Source organism: Watersipora subatra, chromosome 1 (genome assembly GCF_963576615.1).
Source record: "Watersipora subatra chromosome 1, tzWatSuba1.1, whole genome shotgun sequence".
In the NCBI taxonomy this organism is placed as follows: domain Eukaryota; kingdom Metazoa; phylum Bryozoa; class Gymnolaemata; order Cheilostomatida; family Watersiporidae; genus Watersipora; species Watersipora subatra.
In genome coordinates, this window is record NC_088708.1 from 71,573,770 (window position 1) to 71,599,810 (window position 26,041).

The 26,041-nt window shown below is 38.6% G+C and overlaps 1 protein-coding gene across 1 annotated transcript in view; it reads left to right on the plus strand.

Moving 5' to 3' along the window:
- The window catches only part of LOC137391120 (uncharacterized), an 82,513-nt gene that overhangs the window by 24,560 nt on the left and 31,912 nt on the right, over positions 1-26,041 (plus strand). The window contains exons 9-15 of the mRNA XM_068077487.1: positions 328-444; positions 4,140-4,383; positions 8,766-8,943; positions 9,073-9,165; positions 14,272-14,313; positions 16,808-17,068; positions 18,829-19,894. Coding sequence (XP_067933588.1) covers positions 328-444; positions 4,140-4,383; positions 8,766-8,943; positions 9,073-9,165; positions 14,272-14,313; positions 16,808-17,068; positions 18,829-19,894 — 2,001 coding nt within the window. The remainder of the gene's footprint in view (positions 1-327; positions 445-4,139; positions 4,384-8,765; positions 8,944-9,072; positions 9,166-14,271; positions 14,314-16,807; positions 17,069-18,828; positions 19,895-26,041) is intronic.

Below are 26,041 nucleotides of genomic sequence, written 5' to 3' on the forward strand. Positions count from 1 at the left end.
TAACAAAAACATGAATACACTTAGCTTTGAGCTACCATTTACTCTTTTTCGGTTTCTGAATGCTTCTATCCCTACAACTGTAGAAGGTTCCAAAGTGTAGGCATCTTATTACTCTAGTTTGGTTGGGCGTGTATTGAAATCAGAGACAGGCCCGAGTTATCTTGTACATTTCCTATCACAACTTGTAGCAGTCTATTTAGTTTTTTATAAAACCTTGCTAACAAGGGCAAATTGTGGTGCATTTTTACCTGAGAAAATAGTTTCCTCCGACCAATTGGCGATATAATACTATAGCTCAATAGCTGAATTGTGTTGTCGTTTGCGCAGGCTCTGTAGCACGGGCATCAGAAGACCAGAAGATCTCTCCAGAACGAACTGTGGATTTTCCTGTTCACCGGAGCAAACGACGCATCGCTAGATTGAGTGCCAATAGTGTTGATACTGGTAAGTGCTTAGCTTAACATGGCAAATACGCCATCTTTAGTAAACCAAGGGCAAACCTTCACATGTCAGTTTTTCATATATATCAAGCTTTAGGAGAATTTGTACGTCGTTTTAGAAGATAGTCTGAAGAGCTGTTTATACTACAGCAATTGTCGGTTTTTCTGGGAAAAGCCATTGTTTTTCAAATATTTACAAACACTGTCTCGTGAAAATGCTAAAACATTAGCTAATTGCAACAACACAACACTAACCAATCGGAATGCTTAACTCGCTTGTGACAGCCAATTAGCGTCTAGCCTACACTTCGGCCTTCTAACTGTGACCATGAATGTGAATGGGTCACTCACAACACTACCTTATAAACTAAAGATATATATGCATCACTTTCTTTTCCCACATGCTGTGTGGGTGTTCCTGAACAGTTTTATTTTTACATAATATGTTTGATAGCTCGTGCCAGGGAAAGCTTGCTCCCTGGTGGGCCAGATAATAATGGTATATTTTTACTATACACATGGTATATATGGGCTGGCTACTAGCAGTTTATAAAAAATAGAGCATTCACCAACCCCTCTACCTTTCTACTCCAGTTCATATTATCTCATCATAGTCTTTCATTATACTTCTGGCAAAAATCCATCTTGATCTTTAAACAAAGTGCTTCCTACTAGCTATCTGTCATCTCATGGCATGCTTTCTTGAGTTCCTGGTGCTATTAACTTCTGCTATTTGAATGTGAAGTAGTTGTCCGATGTCACAGCACATTTCCATGGTTACTAGGAAGTAATTATTCCTTCATGAGCTCGTCTGTTAACCACCTAATATATTCACTCAAAGGCTATGAACAGTCACTGTTTGTTCAAGGGACAGCAAGTTGCATGAATGAAAGCAATTTACAGAGAAGTTTTATATCAACTCCAGCATTGCTCGAGATTTAAAAAAATTTCAATCAGATAGTCCTTAGCATGCAAGTCGCTCCGCTGCCTTCATGACAGCAATCGATGAATTGATGAACACATTCATTGAGAACAATTCAGTGTTCCTTAACTCATTCGCACCCAGCGCGAGTTAACTCGCATATTTATACCGTTGCTATGCACCCAACGCGAGTTAACTCGCGTCTAAAATTTGCCAACTCCTTGCATCGTTATTTTTCAAATATAAAAGAATATTTGTGATTAGTGAGAAAGGAAAATTTCTGGCCAATCAGACAAACTTTAAAATATGCCTCTATGACGTCTCCAGCGGAAGTTATAAGCAAATTTGTACACCCATCTCAGTTTCTACCAAAACCGGAAATCATCATGCTGACTTGAAATTTTATCGTTCGTAATAATTTTTTTTCAACTCCAGAAGTAAATATGCAGACTCAGAAGTGGTAAGACATTGAAAGACTGCATAAATCAAATCAAAACATTATTTATATTGTTTCAAAGTTTTTATTAGCTTTTAATTTTGCCAATTTTAATCGTTATGCTCGAATAAAAATGCACTCTTCACGCTGCCAGCCGTAGTCAGACTTACGTTATCTTTCAGTTTCGATAGGATCATATTGATTCTTAGAGCTGTCTACAATGTCTGAAAAGTCAAGAACATAGTTATTGAACATATTTTTATTATTTGAAACATTTTCATGATGTTTTATTTGAGTTATATTGGCATGTAGATTTGCTATGATTTTGTTTGAAGGATGATGCTCGTGAGGAAAAGTTCGAAGTTAGTTTCAGAATTTTCATGTTCATGACTAACTGCATATGTATAAATTCTAATCATAAATATGTATTGTCTGTAATAAATGAGTAAATTCAGTCAAACTTTGTATATTTTGTAATTTTTATGGTGCAAATCTAACTTTGTTTCATCAAATTTTTTCAAAATTGGAAATGTCCTGAAACTACCTTCTTTGAAGCACGAATCTACATAAAAGAGATACAAGATGTTTATATGAGTGTAATATATTTTGAAAAAGGAGACTTGGTTGGTTCTTTTGAAATTTGATTGAATAAATTATCTCAAGTCTGTCTCCTGTAGTAGTAATTTGAATTACGACATTTTTCTGAAAAACAAGCGGTTTCTGGGGCTAATCGCCTAGAAATTCGTCGGGTGCGAATGAGTTAAAGCGTGTTAAAGCATGCTAGAGCGTCCAATCAGAGATATCGTTGGATATTCACATAGAAACTGAAAGTTGTAAGATTGCCATTTGAACTTTGCGCTGATTGGGATGGGCTTTCATGCATTCTTCCCAGGAATTCAATCAAGAATTTTAAGAATCACAAGAACACTGTCTTATTATAGTAAAGATTATTGTGCAAAGTGAGAAAGTGGTTGATTAGCGCAGGTTGATTAGCGCAGGTAATGGAGTGTCCTGTGCTAATCAGGGTCTACTAAGGTTAATGTCATGAGTTCGAGTCCCGTTCAAAGCAAACCTTTGTGAGGCACCTTCATTATCACCCATCAGGGTTGTCATGCACTTGAGCTGCACCGCATCATGGCAGCTCTAGTGTATGTATCTCATTCTATCGCAGTATGCAGTAATTCTGCAGCTTATTACAACTTTCTAATGCGCAGTCGACATTTAGTGTACTGTAACAACGGCACTCTTATTGCAAAGTGTCCATTGCATTTACTTCCATGAAGCATTATCTAAAACCCAAGAACTCATGCATACTGCGAACAAGCATTCTTCAAAACTTCTGTCAAATTGATTTTATGGATCAACTGAGACGGGTGGTTTTCAAAGCGTCTGCACTTCAATTTCACTGTTACTGCACATTGTCTGAAGTTCGCATCACAGTCGATGCTGTTTGAATGTTGAAAATAGAACTGGGTTACATACACACAAACTCAATATTTAATTCTGTGATGAGCTTTCACGGAAATGTGCTGTGCATGTATGTACAGGATAATACAAAAGTTTCTACTGCATCTAGCACTGCGAACAGCTCACTCGCAACCAGCAAGTGAGCAGTGGTCTCACTGTATCCACCACTGTGAAGTCTACTGTGTAGCAGGTAACACCGCCACTGCACCAATACTGTTTATTGCATTTTAGAAAACAGTTGCACTGCATGTATATCGCATACTGCGCAGTAGTAAAAGGTCGCAATGCAATTATACTGCACGGCTGTGACATGCTCGATATTGCATTGCCAATGCAACTACATACATGTAAATATCTAGTCAAAAATTTACTGCAACTGCAATGAACTTTATATCTGGGCATTTGTGAATACTTATCAATGCTTAGTTATGATTTTTGTGATGGTCACAACCCTGTTACTTATATTAATTTATCAGAGCAGCGGTTAGAAGCAAGATGATAAGATAGTGAGAGTTTTATAAGTGGAATGATAGATTAAGAATGAAGTAATATTGTTTTGTTTTCCATCCACAACATGTTTTGATATATTTATAACTGAAAGCGGTACAATATAGTTATAGCGCGAGTCTCACTGGCTTTGCATGCTTCAGTTGAGATTTATAGTCTAAAAAGTATGGGATGTTTACTCACTCACTAATATCATCATGAGCTATAACATGGGGAACGGGCAGTGCCATTAGCATCATTTGCCAACAGGTCATTTCGACTTGCTATGATTTATTCAGTTATTCGTGTGTGAATAGAACATCCAACCCTGGAACAAATTTACTGTTTGTTTAAAGTTGTGGGGTATCATAGCAGGCATATTTTGTAGCTACCACAGGAGATGCTATCAAGCCATTAGAGACCGTCTTCTCCGCAGCTCATGCTAACGTTACACCTCTCATTCAGCGTAGCCCGAATGTTGCCTCACCAACTACTGGTGGTATGGGTGTGGAGGAAGTCTTAGGGTCACTCGCGGGACTGGACGACAAGCATGTGGAAGAATTCATCTTTAACACTAAGTCTAAGCCTCATCTCAACTCAGAAATACCATTTGATGAAATACCTGTTGGAAAGTAAGCATTCACAGTATCTCCCTTTCCTCTCTAGTATCCCCGTTTTCACACACTGATGTGTACATGGATAACAGTCTTCACATGTGCTTTTGCTATTTCATGGTTACAAATAATTAATACCAAGTGTGATGAACATGATGTAAAAATGCTCAAATGTTGACTTGCTGCGGGGTAAGGCTTTGTCAGTATGATTGAAGTGTGTTTATTTCTCACGTTGAAAGCATGAATTGTATTCTACTAGTTGATGCATACTCTTCTCTCTCTAGCGTAAGTTGATGGCCATAGGTCTAGTCTTGTGACAGTACTTGTACAACACAAGATAGTTCAGTTTGGTCACTGCAAAGTTAAACGGCCATAATTGTACATTTTCATCGTCATCTAGGTATTATTTTCATACAATGCTCATGCCAGGTATCTCCTAAAAGCTTTTTTCCCGTGCAAGGTACCAGTGAAATAGCATTAAAAAGTTGTGTTTCCCTTTCAAGTTGTACACAAACCCTGTAAAATGTTTCCAAATCCCTGCTCAAAGCAAAACCAGCCTATATATATATATATATATATATATATATATATATATATATGTTATATATATATATATATATATATTTGAGACCATCCAACACATCATCAGTGGATGCAAGCAGCTAGCAGGAAACGCATACACTGAGCGGCATAATCATGTCGCAGGTGTTGTGTATAGAAGTCTATGTGATGAGTATGGCCTTAATAAACCACAACACTGGTGGGAAGCTCCTGGTAAGGTCAATGAAAATGACCACGCTAAGATTCTCTGGGACTTGTACATCCGGACTGACAAGCATGTCCTAGCAAGCCAACCAGATATAGTGGTGGTAGACAAGGAGAACAAGAGGGCTTCTATAATAGATATAGCAGTACCCAATGACTACAATATAGCCAGCAAAAAAAAGAAAAGGTAGAGAAATATCTCCCTCTTGGAGAAGAAATTGAAAAATGCTGGAATGTAAGAACAACTGTAATCCCAGTAGTCATTGGGGCACTGGGCGCAATAACACTGGGCGCATAAAATGTGGCTTGCCCAAATACCAACAGCAATCAACTCAGGAGCGTTGCAGAAAAGTGCGCTACTGGGAACAGCTAAGATCTTGAGGCGAGTGCTCAAACTCCCAGGTCTCTGGTAGGAGACCCGAGTTAGAGCAGAATTTACCACCCATACGGTGTATTCGGGGTGAGGAAACAATTTTTTTTTATTAAGAACTGAAAACTTTTAAAACATCTTACTACTTAAAGTTTCATGGTTGTTACCATTCATCAGGTAAAATTAAAATGATCTGAAGCTCATATGACTGTATGCAAAAACACATCGAGTAGCTTAACGATAAAGGCCAGCTACATATACATGTAATACAACAATTTGATTGGTTCATGTCACAGCATTGCAAATTAAGTGCTTATTTGAATGCCTGCACTTTGACACAAGCTCGTTTCATGAGTTTAAGCTTGCAAGCTCAGGTTTGTATAGAATGAAGTACTTCTCCCAAATGCACAAATTTTAGCACAATTTATATATATATATATATATATGTTAAATAGAAAAATGGTACATCATTAATAGTTAACAAGTTTTTTGTGATTTGGTTTTGCTATTACAGTGAAACGTGAATAACTCGCCCTCGGATATAGCGAACACATGGTTAACTCGACTGGATTTGCTTGGTCCGTTCCCACGCAATGATAAATGGCTCTATATAACTCGAACTCAACACTGTTAATTCGAACTGTTTTTTGCCCAACGGCTACCGAAACGGTTGCTATCGCTTTAGAAAATCACTTTATTCCAAGCCATAGAGGTAAACCTCAACTTTTCGTAATTCATAAGCGTCGTTACTACCTCCATCGGCAAAATATTTTTGTCAACGACTGTTCTAAAGGTTTGGTGAAATTTGATTGATACTGTTATACGATGAATAGCACGGGCTAGCCGGGTCACGAGCGCAAGGATTTTCGGCACGCACATACAAAACAAAAACAGAATGTTGTTTTTGTTTTGTATTTGCGTGGCGAAAATCCTTGAGTGCGTGACCCGGCTAGCCCGTGATGAATAGTTTTCCGACGTGGATTCCGTGTTGAATCAACGTCGGAATGTTGAATGTTTAAAACGTTTTAAAAATTGTGGTAATTAAACGTATACGTTGTCTTAGCTAAAAAAAACTATTCATCGTTTGACCTAAACACAGAATACGTGTGTACATTCAATAAGTATCCATTCAAAAAACGTTAGTGATATACAATGTACCGTAAAACCTCGTAAAACTTTTAATTGACCTGCCTCGGAGTGTTGCTCTTAACGCATGCCAGGTAAAGTAAGTTAATCTTTGCATAAACTTCAAGAAAAATCGGCAACATTGATCGTGGGTAAAACGCTCAAAAGAAAAGATGTCTTTTCTTTTGAGCATTTCAACAACGATCAAGTTTTGCCAATGTCAATCTAAAAAACGTCCTGGCAATAACATCACCTCAAACAACAAACCAATCTCAAGTGATAGAAAAATCTCTATACTTTTTGATAAAAACGTTTTAAACTTTACATGAGAAGCATTTAATTTGAAACAAGCCATTTGTGCTTTTGATTTATATTATAGTTTGTATATGTTCATGTATCTACTAATAAATAAGTAAATACATGGACTTGTGACAGTGCTCTGATAACTTGAACACTCTGATAATTCGAACACTTTTGCTCGGTCCCTTGAAGTTTGAGTTATCCGAGTTTCACTGTATTTATAATTCTTTATAAATCAGATATATAGAGATTTCTTAGATGTAATTTATATTTATATAATTTATAGATATAATTCTTTATAAATCAGATATATAGAGATTTGTTTCAGCCTATGCTGACTAAAAAACACAGATTGCCTGAAGTACCTGTCTGAGACATGAAGTACCTATTTGAGACATGAAGTACCTATTGGAGACATGAAGTACCTGTCTGAGACATGAAATAATTGTCTGAGACATGAAATACCTGTCTGAGACATGAAGTACCTGTCTGAGACATGAAATACCTGTCTGAGACATGAAGTACCTGTCTGAGATATGAAGTATCTGTCTGAGACATAAAGTACCTGTCTGAGATATAAAGTACCTGTCTGAGACATAAAGTACCTGCCTGAGACATGAAATACCTGTCTGAGACATGAAATACCTGTCTGAGACATGAAATACCTGTCGGAGACATTGTAGCAAATTGCGTTATGCTATCTGGTTTATGTTGGTTTATGGTTTTCACTGCTGGTAGTGATGGATGCAATGTATTTATTAGTCACCAATACCACCGTGAAATCTAAAATAAGATTTCACAAGATTACAATATTATAAAATGCAAAATAATGACGTCACATGTAAAATACATTATACATGATGAATAAAGAATAGAAATATACAGAGCGTACGTTTGAAGTGAGAATAATGTATGCAAATGTAATTGCTAAATAAAGGTGCATAATATTTATCTTTGCTGCTCCAGTATATCGCATGAACAATATCATGTCGTAGGTAGGTATATAAGGTGAAATATAAAAGCCTAGTTAGAAAAATGTAAAATGCGAAGTACAGCTTTATGTGGCTTAAAACCTACTGACAGCCCAGACAACAAACAACCGCCAAGAGGGAATATTGAGTCACTTTGGACCCCATTGGTGGACACAGGATTGCCCTACTTCCGCTGACCAATCACTGGCGACAACACCGACATGACCCCGCAAGCAAGCCCGCGAAACAGTTACATAATAATGCCCAATTTTCAGGCTGAGCATGCTGACTTTTAATTACTAAAGTAAACAAATGAAACTAGCTAGTGTGAGAAGGCTAGTGCGAGAATGTTACAGACATGAAATACCTGTCTGAGACATGAAGTACCCGTCTGAGACATGAAGTACCCGTCTGAGACATGAAGTACCCGTCTGAGACCTACGTAATGAAAACTGGTCAAATATATTGTTAGCTTAAATCTTCACACTCAGATTTGGTATTGCCAATCAGGATGCCAGGACTTCAGAACTCTTTAACAATGCTGATAGTTTGAGGAAGAATATTTAAAACGAATCTTCTGTCAGGATTTTGGTTAGATTTCTACCAGAGATATTTTTTGTATAGCGATATATCTGCGCTCTATAAAAGAAAAATGTTCATAAATGCATTGGGCTTTTATAAAATAGTTTTCAATTTTTCTATGATGGACGCAACAAAAAAATCTGCAGCTTACAACAGGATAAGCAATACTTAGAGCAATTGTATTATATACATTTTATTTATATAGCAATTATATTATATTTATAGCAGTTTATAGTCTTTGGATTAATCAAATATTCGAGGGTCTTAATGAGTTTGGACGATTATAGACATACAATTAAGGAGGCTGGTGCCAAGGAAAATGAGCCACATGTTAGCAAGTCTCGTAGAGAAACTCGGATTATCAGGCATGGTGACTCCTCTGAAGACGCAAATATTCTCCTTGAGGAAAATGTTCCCAAATTCTTCTTACACATATCTCCACCTCGCATCATCAGCAAGCACAGGGTTAGTGGTGACCACAGTTGTGAGTGTAGGTTTGAACAGAGCCATACCTAACTAAGCAGAGTAGAGAGTGTTGTATTTAGTTGATTGATATGTATAAGTATGTAAAGCATGCTTATTTATTTGTGTTAGGGTAAAAAGGACCAAGCTACAAAGTCACAGAAAGCCATGACTAATCCCACGCCGAGAGCACCAGCCAATGAGAGCAAGTTTGACACTGTCCAGGTGAGAACTGACTAGTATTGTCAGCATTTCCGTGTTTTGAAGATATCTTCAGGATTCGTTATTCCTTCAAAGAAATGATTGTGGGAGAGTTTCCTTAATAGCCAGAGAAGATAGTACTTGAATAGATTTGATCAATTATAGTTGATTGTTGTACCGAAAACCAAGCAGGTTCTTGAACTGATACTGCTGAGATCCTTTTTACATGCCAGTTGACCGATTTCAGTTATTTACCACTATTGATTAACATGTCAATAACGGTTGATTAACATGTCAATAACGGTTGATTAACATGTCAGTAACGGTTGATTAACGTGTCAGTAACGGTTGATTAATGTGTCAGTAACGGTTGATTAACATGTCAGTAACGGTTGATTAACATGTCAGTAACGGTTGATTAACATGTCAATAACGGTTGATTAACGTGTCAGTAACGGTTGATTAACATGTCAATAACGGTTGATTAACGTGTCAGTAACGGTTGATTAACGTGTCAGTAACGGTTGATTAACATGTCAGTAACGGTTGATTAACATGTCAGTAACGGTTGATTAACGTGTCAGTAACGATTGATTAACGTGTCAGTAACGGTTGATTAACATGTCAGTAACGGTTGATTAACATGTCAGTAACGGTTGATTAACATGTCAGTAACGGTTGATTAACATGTCAGTAACGGTTGATTAACTTGAAATTAATTAACTTAAATAAAATTGAAACTTTAAAGGTTGACTTGCAACAAAATTCACATTACCATTATTTGATATGAAAAGATTCACCATGTCTTACTCTGTTGTGTTGTAGGTGCAAAATATGTGGAAATGTGATTACAAGCTCTTAAAAGCTAAAAAACGAACAGTTAATCGCAGCCACACGAGACCGTCGTAGTTTGGATTCCCTTTTCAAAACGGCTCAAATGTGATGTAGTTGTGAGAGATGGTTTCTGTTTTTAATATGTTTTCGTCGAAATATTTTCACAAATATACTTCACGCACTCAATAAAACTATGTCTATTGTTTTTACGCGTCTATTTTATCGTCATCGTAATGCTGTCACTTTTAGCGGTTATATCTTATAACTTACTGTAAAAATTCGTTTAATTTTTTAGCCTTAGCTTGAAGGAGTACATATCATTGTCTGATAATCATGACGAGCCTGTTGGTCACTTGTGATAATTGAAAAGTGCTGCAGAAATTATTTGCGAAGTATTGGGTCACATGATTAGATTGCGACTTGCCCATTAGACCAAACCGAAACAAAACTGTAAAGTAGCGAGCATCTATATTTGATACGGGGTCTTCAGTAAAACCTGAACTGTTATAAACTAGTGCCACGATAGGTTTTATATTGAGCTTTTTATTGGCCTTTCAATTCATGTGAGAACATCACGTGACAAGACAATAACCAAATTTCCTGGCTACGTCATCGAAATAAAAAGATTCCCATCTACGGCGGCTTTTCGTTTTTGAGCTTTTGAGAGCTTGTAATCGCATTTCCACATATTTGGCACCTACTACACAACAGAGTAAGACATGGTGAATCTTTTGATACCAAATAACTGTAATGTGAATTTTATTGCAAGTCAAACTTCAAATATGACGACACTGGTACCTCTCAAATTTAAAAATGAGATATCGTACTGTCTTTGTCTGGCCGAACGAAGAGAGAATGTCGAGGCTATTCCTATGGAGATAATACAATTGTCCGCGTGAAAAGAATTGACCTTGACTGCGATTTTTAGCAATTGAACCTTACGACAAACCAAAAATAGAAGTTCGAAAAAGCATCAAGATTCATGAGTTAATAGAATTCATAGTTTCAAATAATACGTCATTTAGCATGTGCATATGGTATATGGTATATGATAACGTCTTGGAGCAATACATCTTGAATAGCTCTGTGGTAGAGCGCGCTGTTTACAAATGTGTGGTTACAATCTCCGGGAGTTCAAATCAATCAGAATGTGAAGTCTTAATTCCAAGATTTTAATAGCTGTAGCTGGACAAACCGAAGGACAGACAGCAAACTTTGAGAAATATTAATATAGATTATTATATAACTTTAAAAGTTTGCAGATTTATAGCATATTATTTGAGAGCATCATTGCAGTAAACTAATGCAGTTTATATTGGATTGATGCTCCTAACTCATCTTCTATTGCACATAAAAAGCCAGTTTTGGTTGCAAACTGTAGCAAACATATCAATGAGTGTGATAAGATTTTACACAACCTTGTGAAACATAGTTATAAAATGAAAATCTACATTCAAATTTAGAATGAAATAAAAACTTGAAAACTCCAACAAATTGCAATACAGGGCCACAGGCTATAATATCATTGCAGGTTAATTTTAAGCAATAGATATCAACTGGTAAAGATATGTCTTAGCTTCCCCATGCATATTTATTTAGAAATCTGTGACGAGTTAAAAGTGAGTTAGCTAATTTCTCACCTCCAAAAAGGTTATTGTCGCTCTGTCCAAAAGAGCGGGCAAAATATGACAACATTCATTTCCCCGTGAAAGCGTTAAATTTATCTTCCTGAAATTCTGACGAGGTGTTTAAAAAATACAACGCCACCCTTTATTTGAATGTCACCTCTAATAAAGCGGCCACAATAGGGAAGGGTTGGAAAGTAGAGCGCCTTGGTGTTCAAGTAAAGGTTTTACGGTAACAATATTTCTAATGCAGTTATTTGAGGTCGTTTTAACTTTCTAATGGAATGAGTTAACAAATACAGCACCCCGTTTCACAAATCTCATTCTATGTGAAAAGAATACATACATGCCTATTAAAAATGTTTTTTTTCTGAGCATGTAATTTTTTGGGTCAAAATTTGATAATTTTGGTTTCGTACCGTTTAGACACAGCTTATCTTCTTTACTGCCTCAGTAATTTATTTTCTGTTTAAATATGGCTTATTTATTTTGTCATATTCATTGCTGAAAACAATCAGAGGAACCGACCACTGAAATCCTTTCACTGACCACTTATTTCATATTTAAGTTTGTCGAGTTACTCTAGCATGTGTATCTTGTTGTGCAACATAAAAGGATTGCTATCTGTAGAACTAGTAGAATAATATTGTATACTCAATCATCAGCTACCAAAATTATTGCAATATTGCATGCAATAGCTGTAAACATAAATATGAGCTTGGAGGCTAAAGGCTTTCGATTTTGAGCTCTTTTGGTGTCTTACATTATGTATTTTGTGAAAGCATTAGTGATGTCAAAATAGCCAAGTGACACGAGACGAGAAGCAAATTGCAAGATGTGACAACATACCAAACACTTATAGAGTATTCCCAAGCACGAGTGCTACAAACTGTCGATCTGCAGCTCAGTATACAACAAAAACGTCTGAAAGCTGTTTCCTGTGTAGACAAAGGAAATATCTCATTTAGGAACAAATAAGTTGCTATACTTTATTGTATTGTAACATGAAATCATAAATGAATAAACATAATATGAAGATAAGAAGCATTTGTTCTGGTTTAAGCATTGTCTAGCACACTCTTGCTTTAGCAATAAATAAGTTCTTGTTTAGAAAGATGATCATATTGACATATATCTTCCTCAATACTATTTTACTGTGTCTCCAGCTCTGCTGAACATTTTCCGCTGACGTTTTAATCCAGTTGCGTTTGATCCATTGCATTTTACCACAGTTTTACATTGCGTGCACGCAGCTTCAATGTTCTTCTGCCTATCGGAGTGTTTCAACAATTCTGATATCGTTTCGCTAGCAAAAACTTTGTAAACAACTAAAAACAACCAGATATAGTTCGTAGACGACTAAACACTAAAACTGACATTGAACTGGGCAAAAAAATCAATAATTACAAAATATTGCCTACTAAAGGTACGAATTGTCTCAAACTATTATTGGCGTCTAACCTAAGAACCGAATTCGCAATATAACAACACACATTAATTCGCAGATAATGAACATGAAGTTGTTCAACCGTGAGAGAAAATAACTATTGCGCTGTCTCGATTGACTGTTTAGACCCGATCTTGACTATCAAGCACTGCATGGTCTTCATGTGCGCTCACTCTGTGCTTCACTCAGTATTAAGTATAATAGTCATAGAATACCGTAAAACCTCTATTTGAGAACCACTTATAATACGATGCCATTATAAAAGAAGATTTTAACAATTCAACGCCACCCTTTAATTGAATGCCCACCTCTTTTTGCCCACCATTTGAAAATTTTTTGATCTTTACGGACCAATTACAGAAAACAATCAGTAAAAAAGCGTCCACAAAATAGTACTAATAATGACTTGGGTACATAAAAACATTTTCCATTGTTACTGCAGTGGTTGCCATGATTTTAGTGACGATGTGTCTGAAAAGATTACCATCACCAGAGCTACACTCTGATTCAAAGTCATGTAGGTCTAAGTCGTATCCATTATTTTCAGATTCGTCCACTATGTGATTTACAATATTACCTGAAGACTTTAAAACGTTTTGATGAACGATGAGAAACTCTTGAGGAACACTGCACGACACTAAAGCATCCATTATTATGGTGTAGTCCAACTTTAAAAGTTGAAAGCGTCTTTAAAAATTAAAAACGTTATGTCTGTTTTCTAGTTCCAAAGTTTTACGTTTTGTTTTAAACTTTGAAAGCGGCACCATTAAAATACTTAATAACAACACCACGCTAATACTTTATAATCAAAGTAATTTCTTGTTTAACTCGGTCTGATACTGCAACATATATGAAAAACATTTTAGAAAAATGCTGAGGCTGATGTCATTAACGTCAATTTGCCTGAAGGAGAATGTAAAATATAGGCCACATTAGGTTCGTTTCGTCTGTAAAAGGGATAAATCTATCGTCCAAAGATTCTGATGAGCTAGGAGAAAAATAAAGCTCCAGCTCCACCACAAAACGTTAGGCATTTCGAGTAATAGCCGAATGGTCCACAACTATTATGACATCAAGATTGAAGGGGTCAACTATGCTAAACTGAATGTTATCAGTATATTTTAGGGAGGTTATTTTGTTGGCTATTTCACATGTATATAGGCGTTGTGATTGTACCTTCATCGACAGCATGCCGCCACTTCTCTCATTAACTTTTGTTTCTAGGCCAGTGTGATGCCAGAGGTCATTGTTCCGGGTGTTGATGAAGTAAGTGATTATGACTTGTCTCCTCTCTGATTTGTTAGCTCTATCTTGACACCGAACGGAGTATTTATTCCTTGTAAATTTGTTACTGGAGAATTACTACTGTACCTTTTAAAACTGGTCTGATAAGAGTGCAAGAAAAAATATTGATTTATTAAATATTTTTATATTTACATTTAATTTTTTCAGCTGTTTGTATACTCTGTATCTTTTACATGCAAAAAATGCTGAGTCATTGAAGGTCAGCATCATCATTGTTGCAGAAATTCACTCAGTTTCGAGGTCATTGGCCTTGCATAAACCCCTTTGCGAGAGTAGCTTGCTGGTTGGTTTTTTTCTCCTTTGAGGCATTTGTTTTTGCGTTTTACCAAACACTTGCTACTATTGGACATTGTTTGCCCTGCAACTGGCTGTTTAACAGCCGGCTGACATTCCTAGAGATTACCAAGTGCATCTTCTTTGCACTAGTTCCCACTCACTCATTACTGTTACACGCATTTAACATCTATAAAGAGTGGTAGAGAATCACTGCCTGTCTTATTGACAGATTAAATTATTTGTGGTTAACTCTTTTGGCATGTTGTAGTAGTATTACGCTTTTGCCATTATTATAAATTGTACATTTAGCTAATTAATGTAAATATAACAAATTAGGGAAGGCATAGAGAAGCTTATCAGTACTTTACTAGAGCCGATGTGGTAAGTCTCAAGCTCAGCTCCTACAATATCTGAGCTGGCACTAGCCTGTCGAGAGTATGCGTGGGCTTTTGTTTTTGACTAACCCATGATTGTTTGTCAGTGTAAAGAAGAGCACACATCTGTTTTTCTCATTGCCCAGCTTTTGGCTAATGCATTACAAATACTGGAGAAGATATAATATGAGTCATTTGTGATTCCCTTTCAACTAATTGTTCCAAATTATATCATAATAGATGCCAGCAATGGCTTGTTAAAAAGTAGTAGCTCTGACACGCAAAGGATATCAAGTTTGGCAAGCTTTCCTTCCACACAGCAGTGAGTTTTCCTGCTAACCAGTGGCTCCTCCCACACAGCAGTGAGTTTTCCCTTCTCACAAGTGACTCTCTCAACTCAACTGTCATTCCTACTACTCAGTGATGACTCCTTTACCTCAGTAGTAACTCATACCCTTAAGTGACGACTTATTTCTCTCTAAGGAATAACTCCTCCCTCTAAGGAATGACTCTGCCCTCTAAGCCCGGCACATGTGTCAAACTCACGGCCCGCGCGGGCCACATCCGGCCCACTTTGTAATCAGATCTGGCCCGCAAGGTCATTTTACATTATTGTTATTCGTGGCCCATCGATGTGGAGCACTGATGACATAATACTGCACAGAACTACAGATCCCATAATGCAATGCTTCAGCTGCCTTTCTGCGTATTTATCGCGTCAATTTAACCTGAAGTTTGTTTCAGAGTGACATTTCTGTCTGTTTTTATCCATATTTATGTTTCAAAAACATTTAGTTTTAGCGCGTTCAATAAATGTTTATCCAGTTCGGCCCTGCGACCTAGATCGGTTTGGAAATTTGGCCCCTTGTACAATTGAGTTTGACATCTCAGCTCTATAGGATGATTCCTCCCTCTAAGGAACGACTCCTCCCTCTGAGGGATGACTCTTTCCTCTAAGAAAATACTCCTCCCTCTAAGGGATGACTCCTTCCTCTAAGGGATGATTCCTCCCTCTAAGGGATGATTCCTCCCTCTAAGGAATGATTTCTCCCTCTAAGGAATAACTCATCCCGCTAAAGGATGACTCCTCTCTCTAAGGAATGACTCATCCCTCCAAGGAATGACTCATCCCTCCAAGAAATGAATCATCTCTCCAAGGAATGACTCCTCTCTCTAAGAGATGATTCCTCCCTCTAAGGAATGACTCCTCCTTCTAAGGAATCACTCCTCCCTCTAAGGAATCACTCCTCCCTCTAAGAGATTACTCCTCCCTCTAAGAAATGATTCTTCCCTCTAAGGAATGATTCTTCCCTCTAAGGAATGATTCCTCCCTCTAAGGAATAACCCATCCCTCTAAAGGATGACTCCTCTCTCTAAGGAATGACTCATCCCTCCAAGGAATGACTCATCCCTCCAAGGAATGACTCATCCCTCCAAGGAATGACTCCTCTCTCTAAGAGATGACTCCTCTCTCTAAGAGATGATTCCTCCCTCTAAGAGATGATTCCTCCCTCTAAGGAATCACTCCTCCCTCTAAGGAATCACTCCTTCTTCTCAAAGATGACCCTTCTCTCTAAAGAATGACTCTTCCCTCTAAGGAATGACTCTTTCCTTTTAAGGGATGCCTCCTCCGTCTAAGGGATTTCTCCTCCCTCCAAGGGATGGCTCCTTCCTCTAAGGGCTGGCTCTTCCCTTTAAGGGATGGTTCCTCCCTCGTGGAAACACTGCCTACTAGTAAAATATAACACCTGCTACGCAATGGTGACTCCTTCCACTAAACAATGACAAAGCTCAATTTTTTGTAGATTCAAACTGATCCAGAGGTGGCACCTGCTGACCTAAATGTATCCTCAGGCCTGTCAATGAATGGTGAACCATACTGCAGCGATGCGACTCCGAATGTCAAGGTTTCAAATGATGCTGAAGGGAGTGAGTCCAGCTCTACTCACGTAGAGCCACCATCTCGACAAATGGAGATTCTTTGTAAAGGGTCAGAGATTAAAGTATCCGTTGGTAGTAGGGATGGTGGGCCAGCGAGGACTAAGGGCAAGAAGAAGCAAGGGAAAGTAGGTGGTTATCTGTGTTTGAGGTACAGTCATACCTCGACATACAAGCTTAATGCATTCTGAGACTGAGCTCTTATGCCAACTTTCTCATATCTCAAAGCAATATTCCTTATGTCAAGTAGCTAAATACAAATTAATCTGTTTCCTATGAAAAGCTACCTAAAAACATGATATTACGATGGAAAATCCGTTTTTAATTTGTGTAATTGACTACTTACACTCGCAAAATATCAAATGCCTTTTTAGTGGTTATGATCTGCGATAAATGTTACATTACTTCGTACAGGACTGTATGGAGTTATCACCTTTGAGACAGATCGGTTGGCTGACCGCTGTGTGAGAGAGACTTAACAGCAATGCGCTCAGTACACTAGACTTTTGTGATGCTATGTAACACAACATAAACTTTGAATTTAATTTTAAGGTTGACCTGCAACAAAATTTACATTACACTTATTTGTTATCAAACGATTCACCATGTCTGACTCTGTTGTGTTGTAGGTGCCAAATACGTGGAAATGTGATTACAAGCTCTTAAAAGCTCAAAAACGAAAAGCCGCCGTAGATTGGAATTTCTTTATTTCTCTGACGTATTCATTACAGTTTGGTTATTGTCTTGTCACGTGATGTTCTCACGTAAATTGAAAGGCCAATAAAAAGCTCAATATAAACTTATCGTAGCACTAGTTTATGATAAACACTTGAGGTTTTACCGAAGACCCCGTATCAAATATAGATGCTCGCTACTTTACAGTTTTGTTTCGGCATTATTCAATAGTCAAGTTGTAATCTGATCGCGTGACCCAATACTTCGCAAATAATTTTTGCAGCACTTTTCGATTATCACAGGTGACCAACAGGCTCGTCATGATTATCAGACAATATGTACTCTTTCGAGCTAAGGTTAAAAAGCCTAACGACTTTTTACGGTAAGTTATAAGATATCACTGCTAAAAGTGACAGCATTACGATGATGATAAAACAGATGCGTAAGAACATTAGACATGGTTTTATTGAATGCGTGAAGTACGTATATTTGTGAAAATATTTCGACGAATAAGGTTGCATGAAAGTGTAAACAGAAACCATCCTGTAACATCTACATCCCATTTGAGCCGTTTTGAAAAGGAATCTAAACTACGGCGGTCTCGTGTGGCTGCGATTATTGTTCGTTTTTGTAGCTTTTAAGAGCTTGTAATCACATTCCCATATATTTCACACCTGCAACACAACAGAGTAAGACATGGTGAATTTTCTGATACCAAATAACTGTAATGGGAATTTTGTTGAAAGTCAACCTTTAAATGAATTCAGTTTATTAAACACGCACTTAAAGCTAAGTTCTAATCTTTTACTAACCTCTAATGTGTCTTCATTTTAATTTTTTAATATATTTCTGGTTTGGTGCTTTTCGTCTCGATTTCACTACAACTTTTAGCCAACCTTTTTGAAACTTTTTGCAAACTGATTCAATAAAAAAGGCCGAATGATGCTGCTCTCAGAAGCGGCTGCTCGGCTACTGAACGGCCGCACAGAGAACCATCTCATATGCTCGTATCTCAGAGTTTTCTCATGTCTCAAGGTAGAAACTTGCTCGAAATTTTACTCTCATCTCAACTTTCTCTTATGTTGGGTCACTCAAATGTCAAGCTATGGCTGCAATAGAGAATGCAGGGACTTGATAGTATATGTTTTATTTGTTATGATTGATTGCCATGCATTCAAGTTTTATAGTTTAGAATCTGTTTTATTTCCTTTAGAAAGTGGTTAAAAAGGAAGATGTTGGAACAACAAAAAAAGATGAGCGGCCAAAATTCAAAGACCCATTTGACTATTCTCTCTCAGAAACCTTCATAGATCCTGCTAAAACCTTAAGTGACTTTAAGGAACAACTGTCTGCTAAAACCGCTACCGAAGGGCAGAACAATGCTCCTGTACCGTCAGTCGCTGACCCAGAAAACTCATCGACTGTTGACAAGGAAAAACCATTGGGAAGCAGACGACAGGGTAAGGAAAAAAAGGCTAAAAAGTCGCGTGTGAAGGTGACTAAGGAACTGAGTAGAGAACCAGAAGTTAAAGTAATGTCGAGCAGGCCAACGAGGACTGCAACGAATACGACAAGCTATAAAGAGCTGCTAAATGACTCCTTGGATGAGGTTGAAACGGTTAAAGAGAAACCCGTTAAGAACCGACGCATCTTTGATATTTCTTCAGATAGCACCGACAGCGCAGAACCTATTGTAAAAGCAAAAGTGAAACGAAAAAGACGCATTGCGAAAGCATTTATTGACAGCGACGATGATCAAATATCAGAAGAGAGTTCCAAAGGTGCCACTCATACTCGTAAGAACAGAGCTAAGGATTCAACTCGTGTAAAACATAAAGTGACAGCCAAAGGCGAAAAAACTAAGGAGCATATTGCAGCTGATGAAGACAAGGAACTCATGCTTGTAAATCATTCTAATGATACAGATAAGTTATCTGACATAAACTTTGATAAAAAAGGTTCTTCAAATGAGAGGTTGACAATGGTTCAACAACCAGACAGTAATGGCTCCTCCATGAAATTCATGAAAAATAGCCCTAAACCCAGGGTTGAGTTGGAGGATCAGCTTGACTATGAGTCAAACAGCAAAGTTGTTGTTCTGCGCAAGTCATCGCTGGAGCGAGACTCTGTCGAAGAGCTGCCAAGCACAGTCAACCTAAAAAGGAAGACTCATCTGATTCATAGTCCAGCAAAAGATGTTTCTGAATCATACGAGGAAGCGAGTCTTATTGACTCAACCAGCAAAACCCTGGTCAACATTGAGGATGTAGACATGGCCCGTAAGTACAATCAGATCATTGTAACAATGTCTGTGCCAGGGTGGTAAGCATTCAAATAAAAATCACAATTGTGCATTGATAAATACTCTCTGGTGCCCAGATGTGAAATACATGAAATTGCTGTAAATTTTTCTCTGAATATTTGTAGTTGCATTAGCAGTGCAGTAGCAGCAGTAAAGTGTCGCAGTCATGTAGTGCAATTGCATTGTTTACTTTTACTACTGTACAGCACACAGTGTACATGGAGTACAACTATATTCTAATACGCAGTAAGCAGTATTCATGCAGTGGTGGTGTTACCTACTGCAGTTTGCAGTGCGGGATTTTGTGAGAATGTTGCTACTGTGAATTTTGCAGTGCTAGATACAGTAGGCACTTTTGTATTACACTGTACATGCATGGACGGCTCATTTTTGTAAAAAACTCATCGTGGAATCAAGTACAGTGGAACCTCGGTTCTCAAACATAATCCGTTCCAGAAGGTTGTTCGAAAACCGAGTTGTTTGAGATCTGAAACAATTATTCCCATTAGAATTAATGTATGTGAATTTTAATCCATTCCAAGCCGAGAAAACAACTTTGGTAAAGTATTTTTAAACATTTTACACTATAAACTGTACTGTATACTACATACTACAAATAAAAACGGGTAGAAGTAGATCGTGTTTATTTTGAATAAAAGATTTTCCATCTATGATGATGAAAACAGAAAACGAAAAGTAGACATTTCGTATGCTTTGCTCTTAAAAAATCGAAAACATTCTAGGTTAAGATACAAGACCAAAAATTGCAGAAATTGATACTGAAACAGCAAAGAATGCAACAGATGGGCTATATCAAAAATAGTGTGAAAAAGAAAATATAAACAGCAATGGAACGTTTACTTCACATCTTTGAAGAAGAATCCTCTTCCAAAACAATTTAGGGTAACTCGACTGGACGAGTTGTCTTCCTAGCAAATCTCATCAGTAGAGGGACGTCGTCCCAGATAGTTTCTTTCTTTTTGTAAAGACTTTATGAAGCGTAACTTGTTTCTCCCTTTGTTAACGAATTTTTCCATGCTGTTTCTGGAGCTGTTCCAAACGTTTAATTCTAATGCGCATGCTCCGGTTTGGTTGAGAACCGAATTTATGTTCGAGATCCGAGACGAACAAATTTCAATTTTTTTGGTCGAGAACCGAAGCGTTCGAAAACCAAGGTTCCACTGTATTGAGTTGATCCGGTTGCAACCACAACACAAATGCATGATATGAATGCTGTTCAAACTTGAGTGTGAGTGGGCAAACAAATTGATTCCAATCAGGCATCAGCATGGTATATGTGGCTGAAATGAGAATCTAGTATTGTTTTAATGTTAATGATAATTCAATACAAAGACAACAGTTTCATTGGAATGGTGATAATGTCTGACACTCTATTCCAAAATGATATGGGAGTTAGAGCACAAGTCCATGAGCTTGCTAAACACCGCATCTGACAATCTGTGTTCCGCTTTCAAACACCATCAATTGTGGTAAAAACTTCTGTGAATGTGTGTTAACAGGGAAATTGAAGCGCCAACAGTGAAAGCCAGCAGTGTCAGTTGATGCACAGTACCAACTTCATGTTAATGCTCAGTTGCAGTACACATGCAGTTTCATGTTATAAAGAGTGATCATTCACAGTAGTGTTGGGCCGGTATATAATTTAGTGCCGGATAGGATATCCTTACACTTTTTTGTCGGTTTTTCCGGTGTCAGTATATTCGGTATTTACCATCTTCGGTATCCTTTGCCAACTAAGAAAGTTCAGTATTGTCGGTATTGAAGTTCGATATATGGTTTTCAGTGTGTGTTTAACTTCAGCTTACCTACTGCCCATTTTTATATAACCCAGGTGGGGGATAAATCAAATATAAAGCGTATAAATATATCAAATATAAAACGTAATATACGTTTTATATTTGATAAAATGTATATTATGTTTTACATTTATCAATGTACGACGTAATATAATACTAGATACCTATAGGTAAGTGTAGTAATGTTTGTTGAAGAAAGAGTTATATGATTCGCATGCGTTGTGTTTTCAGAATGTCTGAGAAAAAAGTTATGATTGCCAATGTGCGCTGAGCGACTCTTTTTGATTAGCGTGTTCCACAAAGATGCGTTTTTGCTATTAACCATAACTTCAATTGACGCCGATTTTTATTTTTCATTCTCATTCCGTTACATAGCGATTGTGGGCGAGACGTCAAATGAGCTCTTTCATAAGCAGCTCATTGTGCGGGAGACTCTCCTGCGCACACATCGCTGGTAATGCTGTAGCCTGTCAAATACAAAAATCTTTCCAGATAACCAATTACCGATAGGCTTTCACGGATAAATACCGATCATATCGAACTGGCCACGGATAACTAGCTGTTACCGAAAATGATTGGTTTTCCGGATACCGATAATGACGCGGTATCGGTAAAAGTGGATAACTCCTTACCGGCCCAACACCAATTCACAGTATGCATGACTTGCTGGATTTTAGGCAATGTCTCATGGAAGTAAATGCGCAGTAGGCTGCAATAGGCAATTTCCAGTAGGCCACAGTTTCAGTAGCAAAAAATTTCTGCTCCGCGTACAAAGTTGTAATGCGCTGTGAAATTACTGCATACTACACTGTGATGATGCAGTGCATACTACACTGTGATGGTGCAGCGCATACTACACTGTGATGGTGCAGTGCATACTACACTGTGATGGTGCAGTGCATACTACACTGTGATGGTGCAGTGCATACTATACTATGATGGTGCAGTGCATACTACACTATGATGGTGCAGTGCATACTACACTGTGATGGTGCAGTGCATACTACACCGTGATGGTGCAGCGCATACTACACTGTGATGGTGCAGTGCATACTACACTATGATGGTGCAGTGCATACTACACTATGATGGTGCAGTGCATACTACACTGTGATGGTGCAGCGCATACTACACTATGATGGTGCAGCGCATACTACACTGTGATGGTGCAGTGCATACTACACTGTGATGGTGCAGTGCATACTACACTGTGATGGTGCAGTGCATACTACACTATGATGGTGCAGTGCATACTACACTATGATGGTGCAGTGCATACTACACTATGATGGTGCAGTGCATACTACACTGTGATGGTGCAGTGCATACTACACTATGATGGTGCAGTGCATACTACACTGTGATGGTGCAGTGCATACTACACTGTGATGGTGCAGCGCATACTACACTATGATGGTGCAGTGCATACTACACTGTGATGGTGCAGTGCATACTACACTGTGATGGTGCAGTGCATACTACACTGTGATGGTGCAGTGCATACTATACTATGATGGTGCAGTGCATACTACACTATGATGGTGCAGTGCATACTACACTGTGATGGTGCAGTGCATACTACACCGTGATGGTGCAGCGCATACTACACTGTGATGGTGCAGTGCATACTACACTATGATGGTGCAGTGCATACTACACTGTGATGGTGCAGTGCATACTACACTGTGATGGTGCAGTGCATACTATACTATGATGGTGCAGTGCATACTACACTATGATGGTGCAGTGCATACTATACTATGATGGTGCAGCGCATACTACACTGTGATGGTGCAGCGCATACTACACTGTGATGGTGCAGTGCATACTACACTATGATGGTGCAGTGCATACTACACTGTGATGGTGCAGTGCATACTACACTGTGATGGTGCAGCGCATACTACACTATGATGGTGCAGTGCATACTACACTGTGATGGTGCAGTGCATACTACACTGTGATGGTGCAGTGCATACTACACTGTGATGGTGCAGTGCATACTATACTATGATGGTGCAGTGCATACTACACTATGATGGTGCAGTGCATACTACACTGTGATGGTGCAGTGCATACTACACCGTGATGGTGCAGCGCATACTACACTGTGATGGTGCAGTGCATACTACACTATGATGGTGCAGTGCATACTACACTATGATGGTGCAGTGCATACTACACTGTGATGGTGCAGCGCATACTACACTATGATGGTGCAGTGCATACTACACTATGATGATGCAGTGCATACTACACTGTGATGGTGCAGCGCATACTACACTGTGATGGTGCAGCGCATACTACACTATGATGGTGCAGTACATACTATACTATGATGGTGCAGTGCATACTACACTATGATGGTGCAGTGCATACTACACTATGATGGTGCAGTGCATACTACACTATGATGATGCAGTGCATACTACACTGTGATGATGCAGTGCATACTACACTATGATGGTGCAGTGCATACTACACTATGATGGTGCAGTGCATACTACACTATGATGGTGCAGTGCATACTACACTATGATGGTGCAGTGCATACTACACTATGATGGTGCAGTGCATACTACACTATGATGATGCAGTGCATACTACACTGTGATGGTGCAGTGCATACTACACTATGATGGTGCAGTGCATACTACACTATGATGGTGCAGTGCATACTACACTATGATGGTGCAGTGCATACTACACTATGATGATGCAGTGCATACTACACTGTGATGATGCAGTGCATACTACACTATGATGGTGCAGTGCATACTACACTGTGATGGTGCAGTGCATACTACACTATGATGGTGCAGTGCATACTACACTATGATGGTGCAGTGCATACTACACTATGATGGTGCAGTGCATACTACACTATGATGGTGCAGTGCATACTACACTATGATGATGCAGTGCATACTACACTGTGATGGTGCAGTGCATACTACACTGTGATGGTGCAGCGCATACTACACTATGATGGTGCAGTGCATACTACACTATGATGGTGCAGTGCATACTACACTATGATGATGCAGTGCATACTACACTGTGATGGTGCAGTGCATACTACACTGTGATGGTGCAGCGCATACTACACTATGATGGTGCAGTGCATACTACACTATGATGGTGCAGTGCATACTACACTATGATGATGCAGTGCATACTACACTGTGATGATGCAGTGCATACTACACTATGATGGTGCAGTGCATACTACACTATGATGGTGCAGTGCATACTACACTATGATGGTGCAGTGCATACTACACTATGATGGTGCAGTGCATACTACACTATGATGGTGCAGTGCATACTACACTATGATGATGCAGTGCATACTACACTGTGATGGTGCAGTGCATACTACACTATGATGGTGCAGTGCATACTACACTATGATGGTGCAGTGCATACTACACTATGATGGTGCAGTGCATACTACACTATGATGATGCAGTGCATACTACACTGTGATGATGCAGTGCATACTACACTATGATGGTGCAGTGCATACTACACTATGATGGTGCAGCGCATACTACACTATGATGGTGCAGTGCATACTACACTATGATGGTGCAGTGCATACTACACTGTGATGGTGCAGTGCATACTACACTGTGATGGTGCAGTGCATACTACACTATGATGGTGCAGCGCATACTACACTATGATGGTGCAGTGCATACTACACTATGATGGTGCAGCGCATACTACACTATGATGGTGCAGTGCATACTACACTATGATGGTGCAGTGCATACTACACTATGATGGTGCAGTGCATACTACACTATGATGATGCAGTGCATACTACACTGTGATGATGCAGTGCATACTACACTATGATGGTGCAGTGCATACTACACTATGATGGTGCAGTGCATACTACACTATGATGGTGCAGTGCATACTACACTATGATGGTGCAGTGCATACTACACTATGATGGTGCAGTGCATACTACACTATGATGGTGCAGTGCATACTACACTATGATGGTGCAGTGCATACTACACTATGATGATGCAGTGCATACTACACTGTGATGATGCAGTGCATACTACACTATGATGGTGCAGTGCATACTACACTGTGATGGTGCAGTGCATACTACACTATGATGGTGCAGTGCATACTACACTATGATGGTGCAGTGCATACTACACTATGATGGTGCAGTGCATACTACACTGTGATGGTGCAGTGCATACTACACCGTGATGGTGCAGCGCATACTACACTGTGATGGTGCAGTGCATACTACACTATGATGGTGCAGTGCATACTAC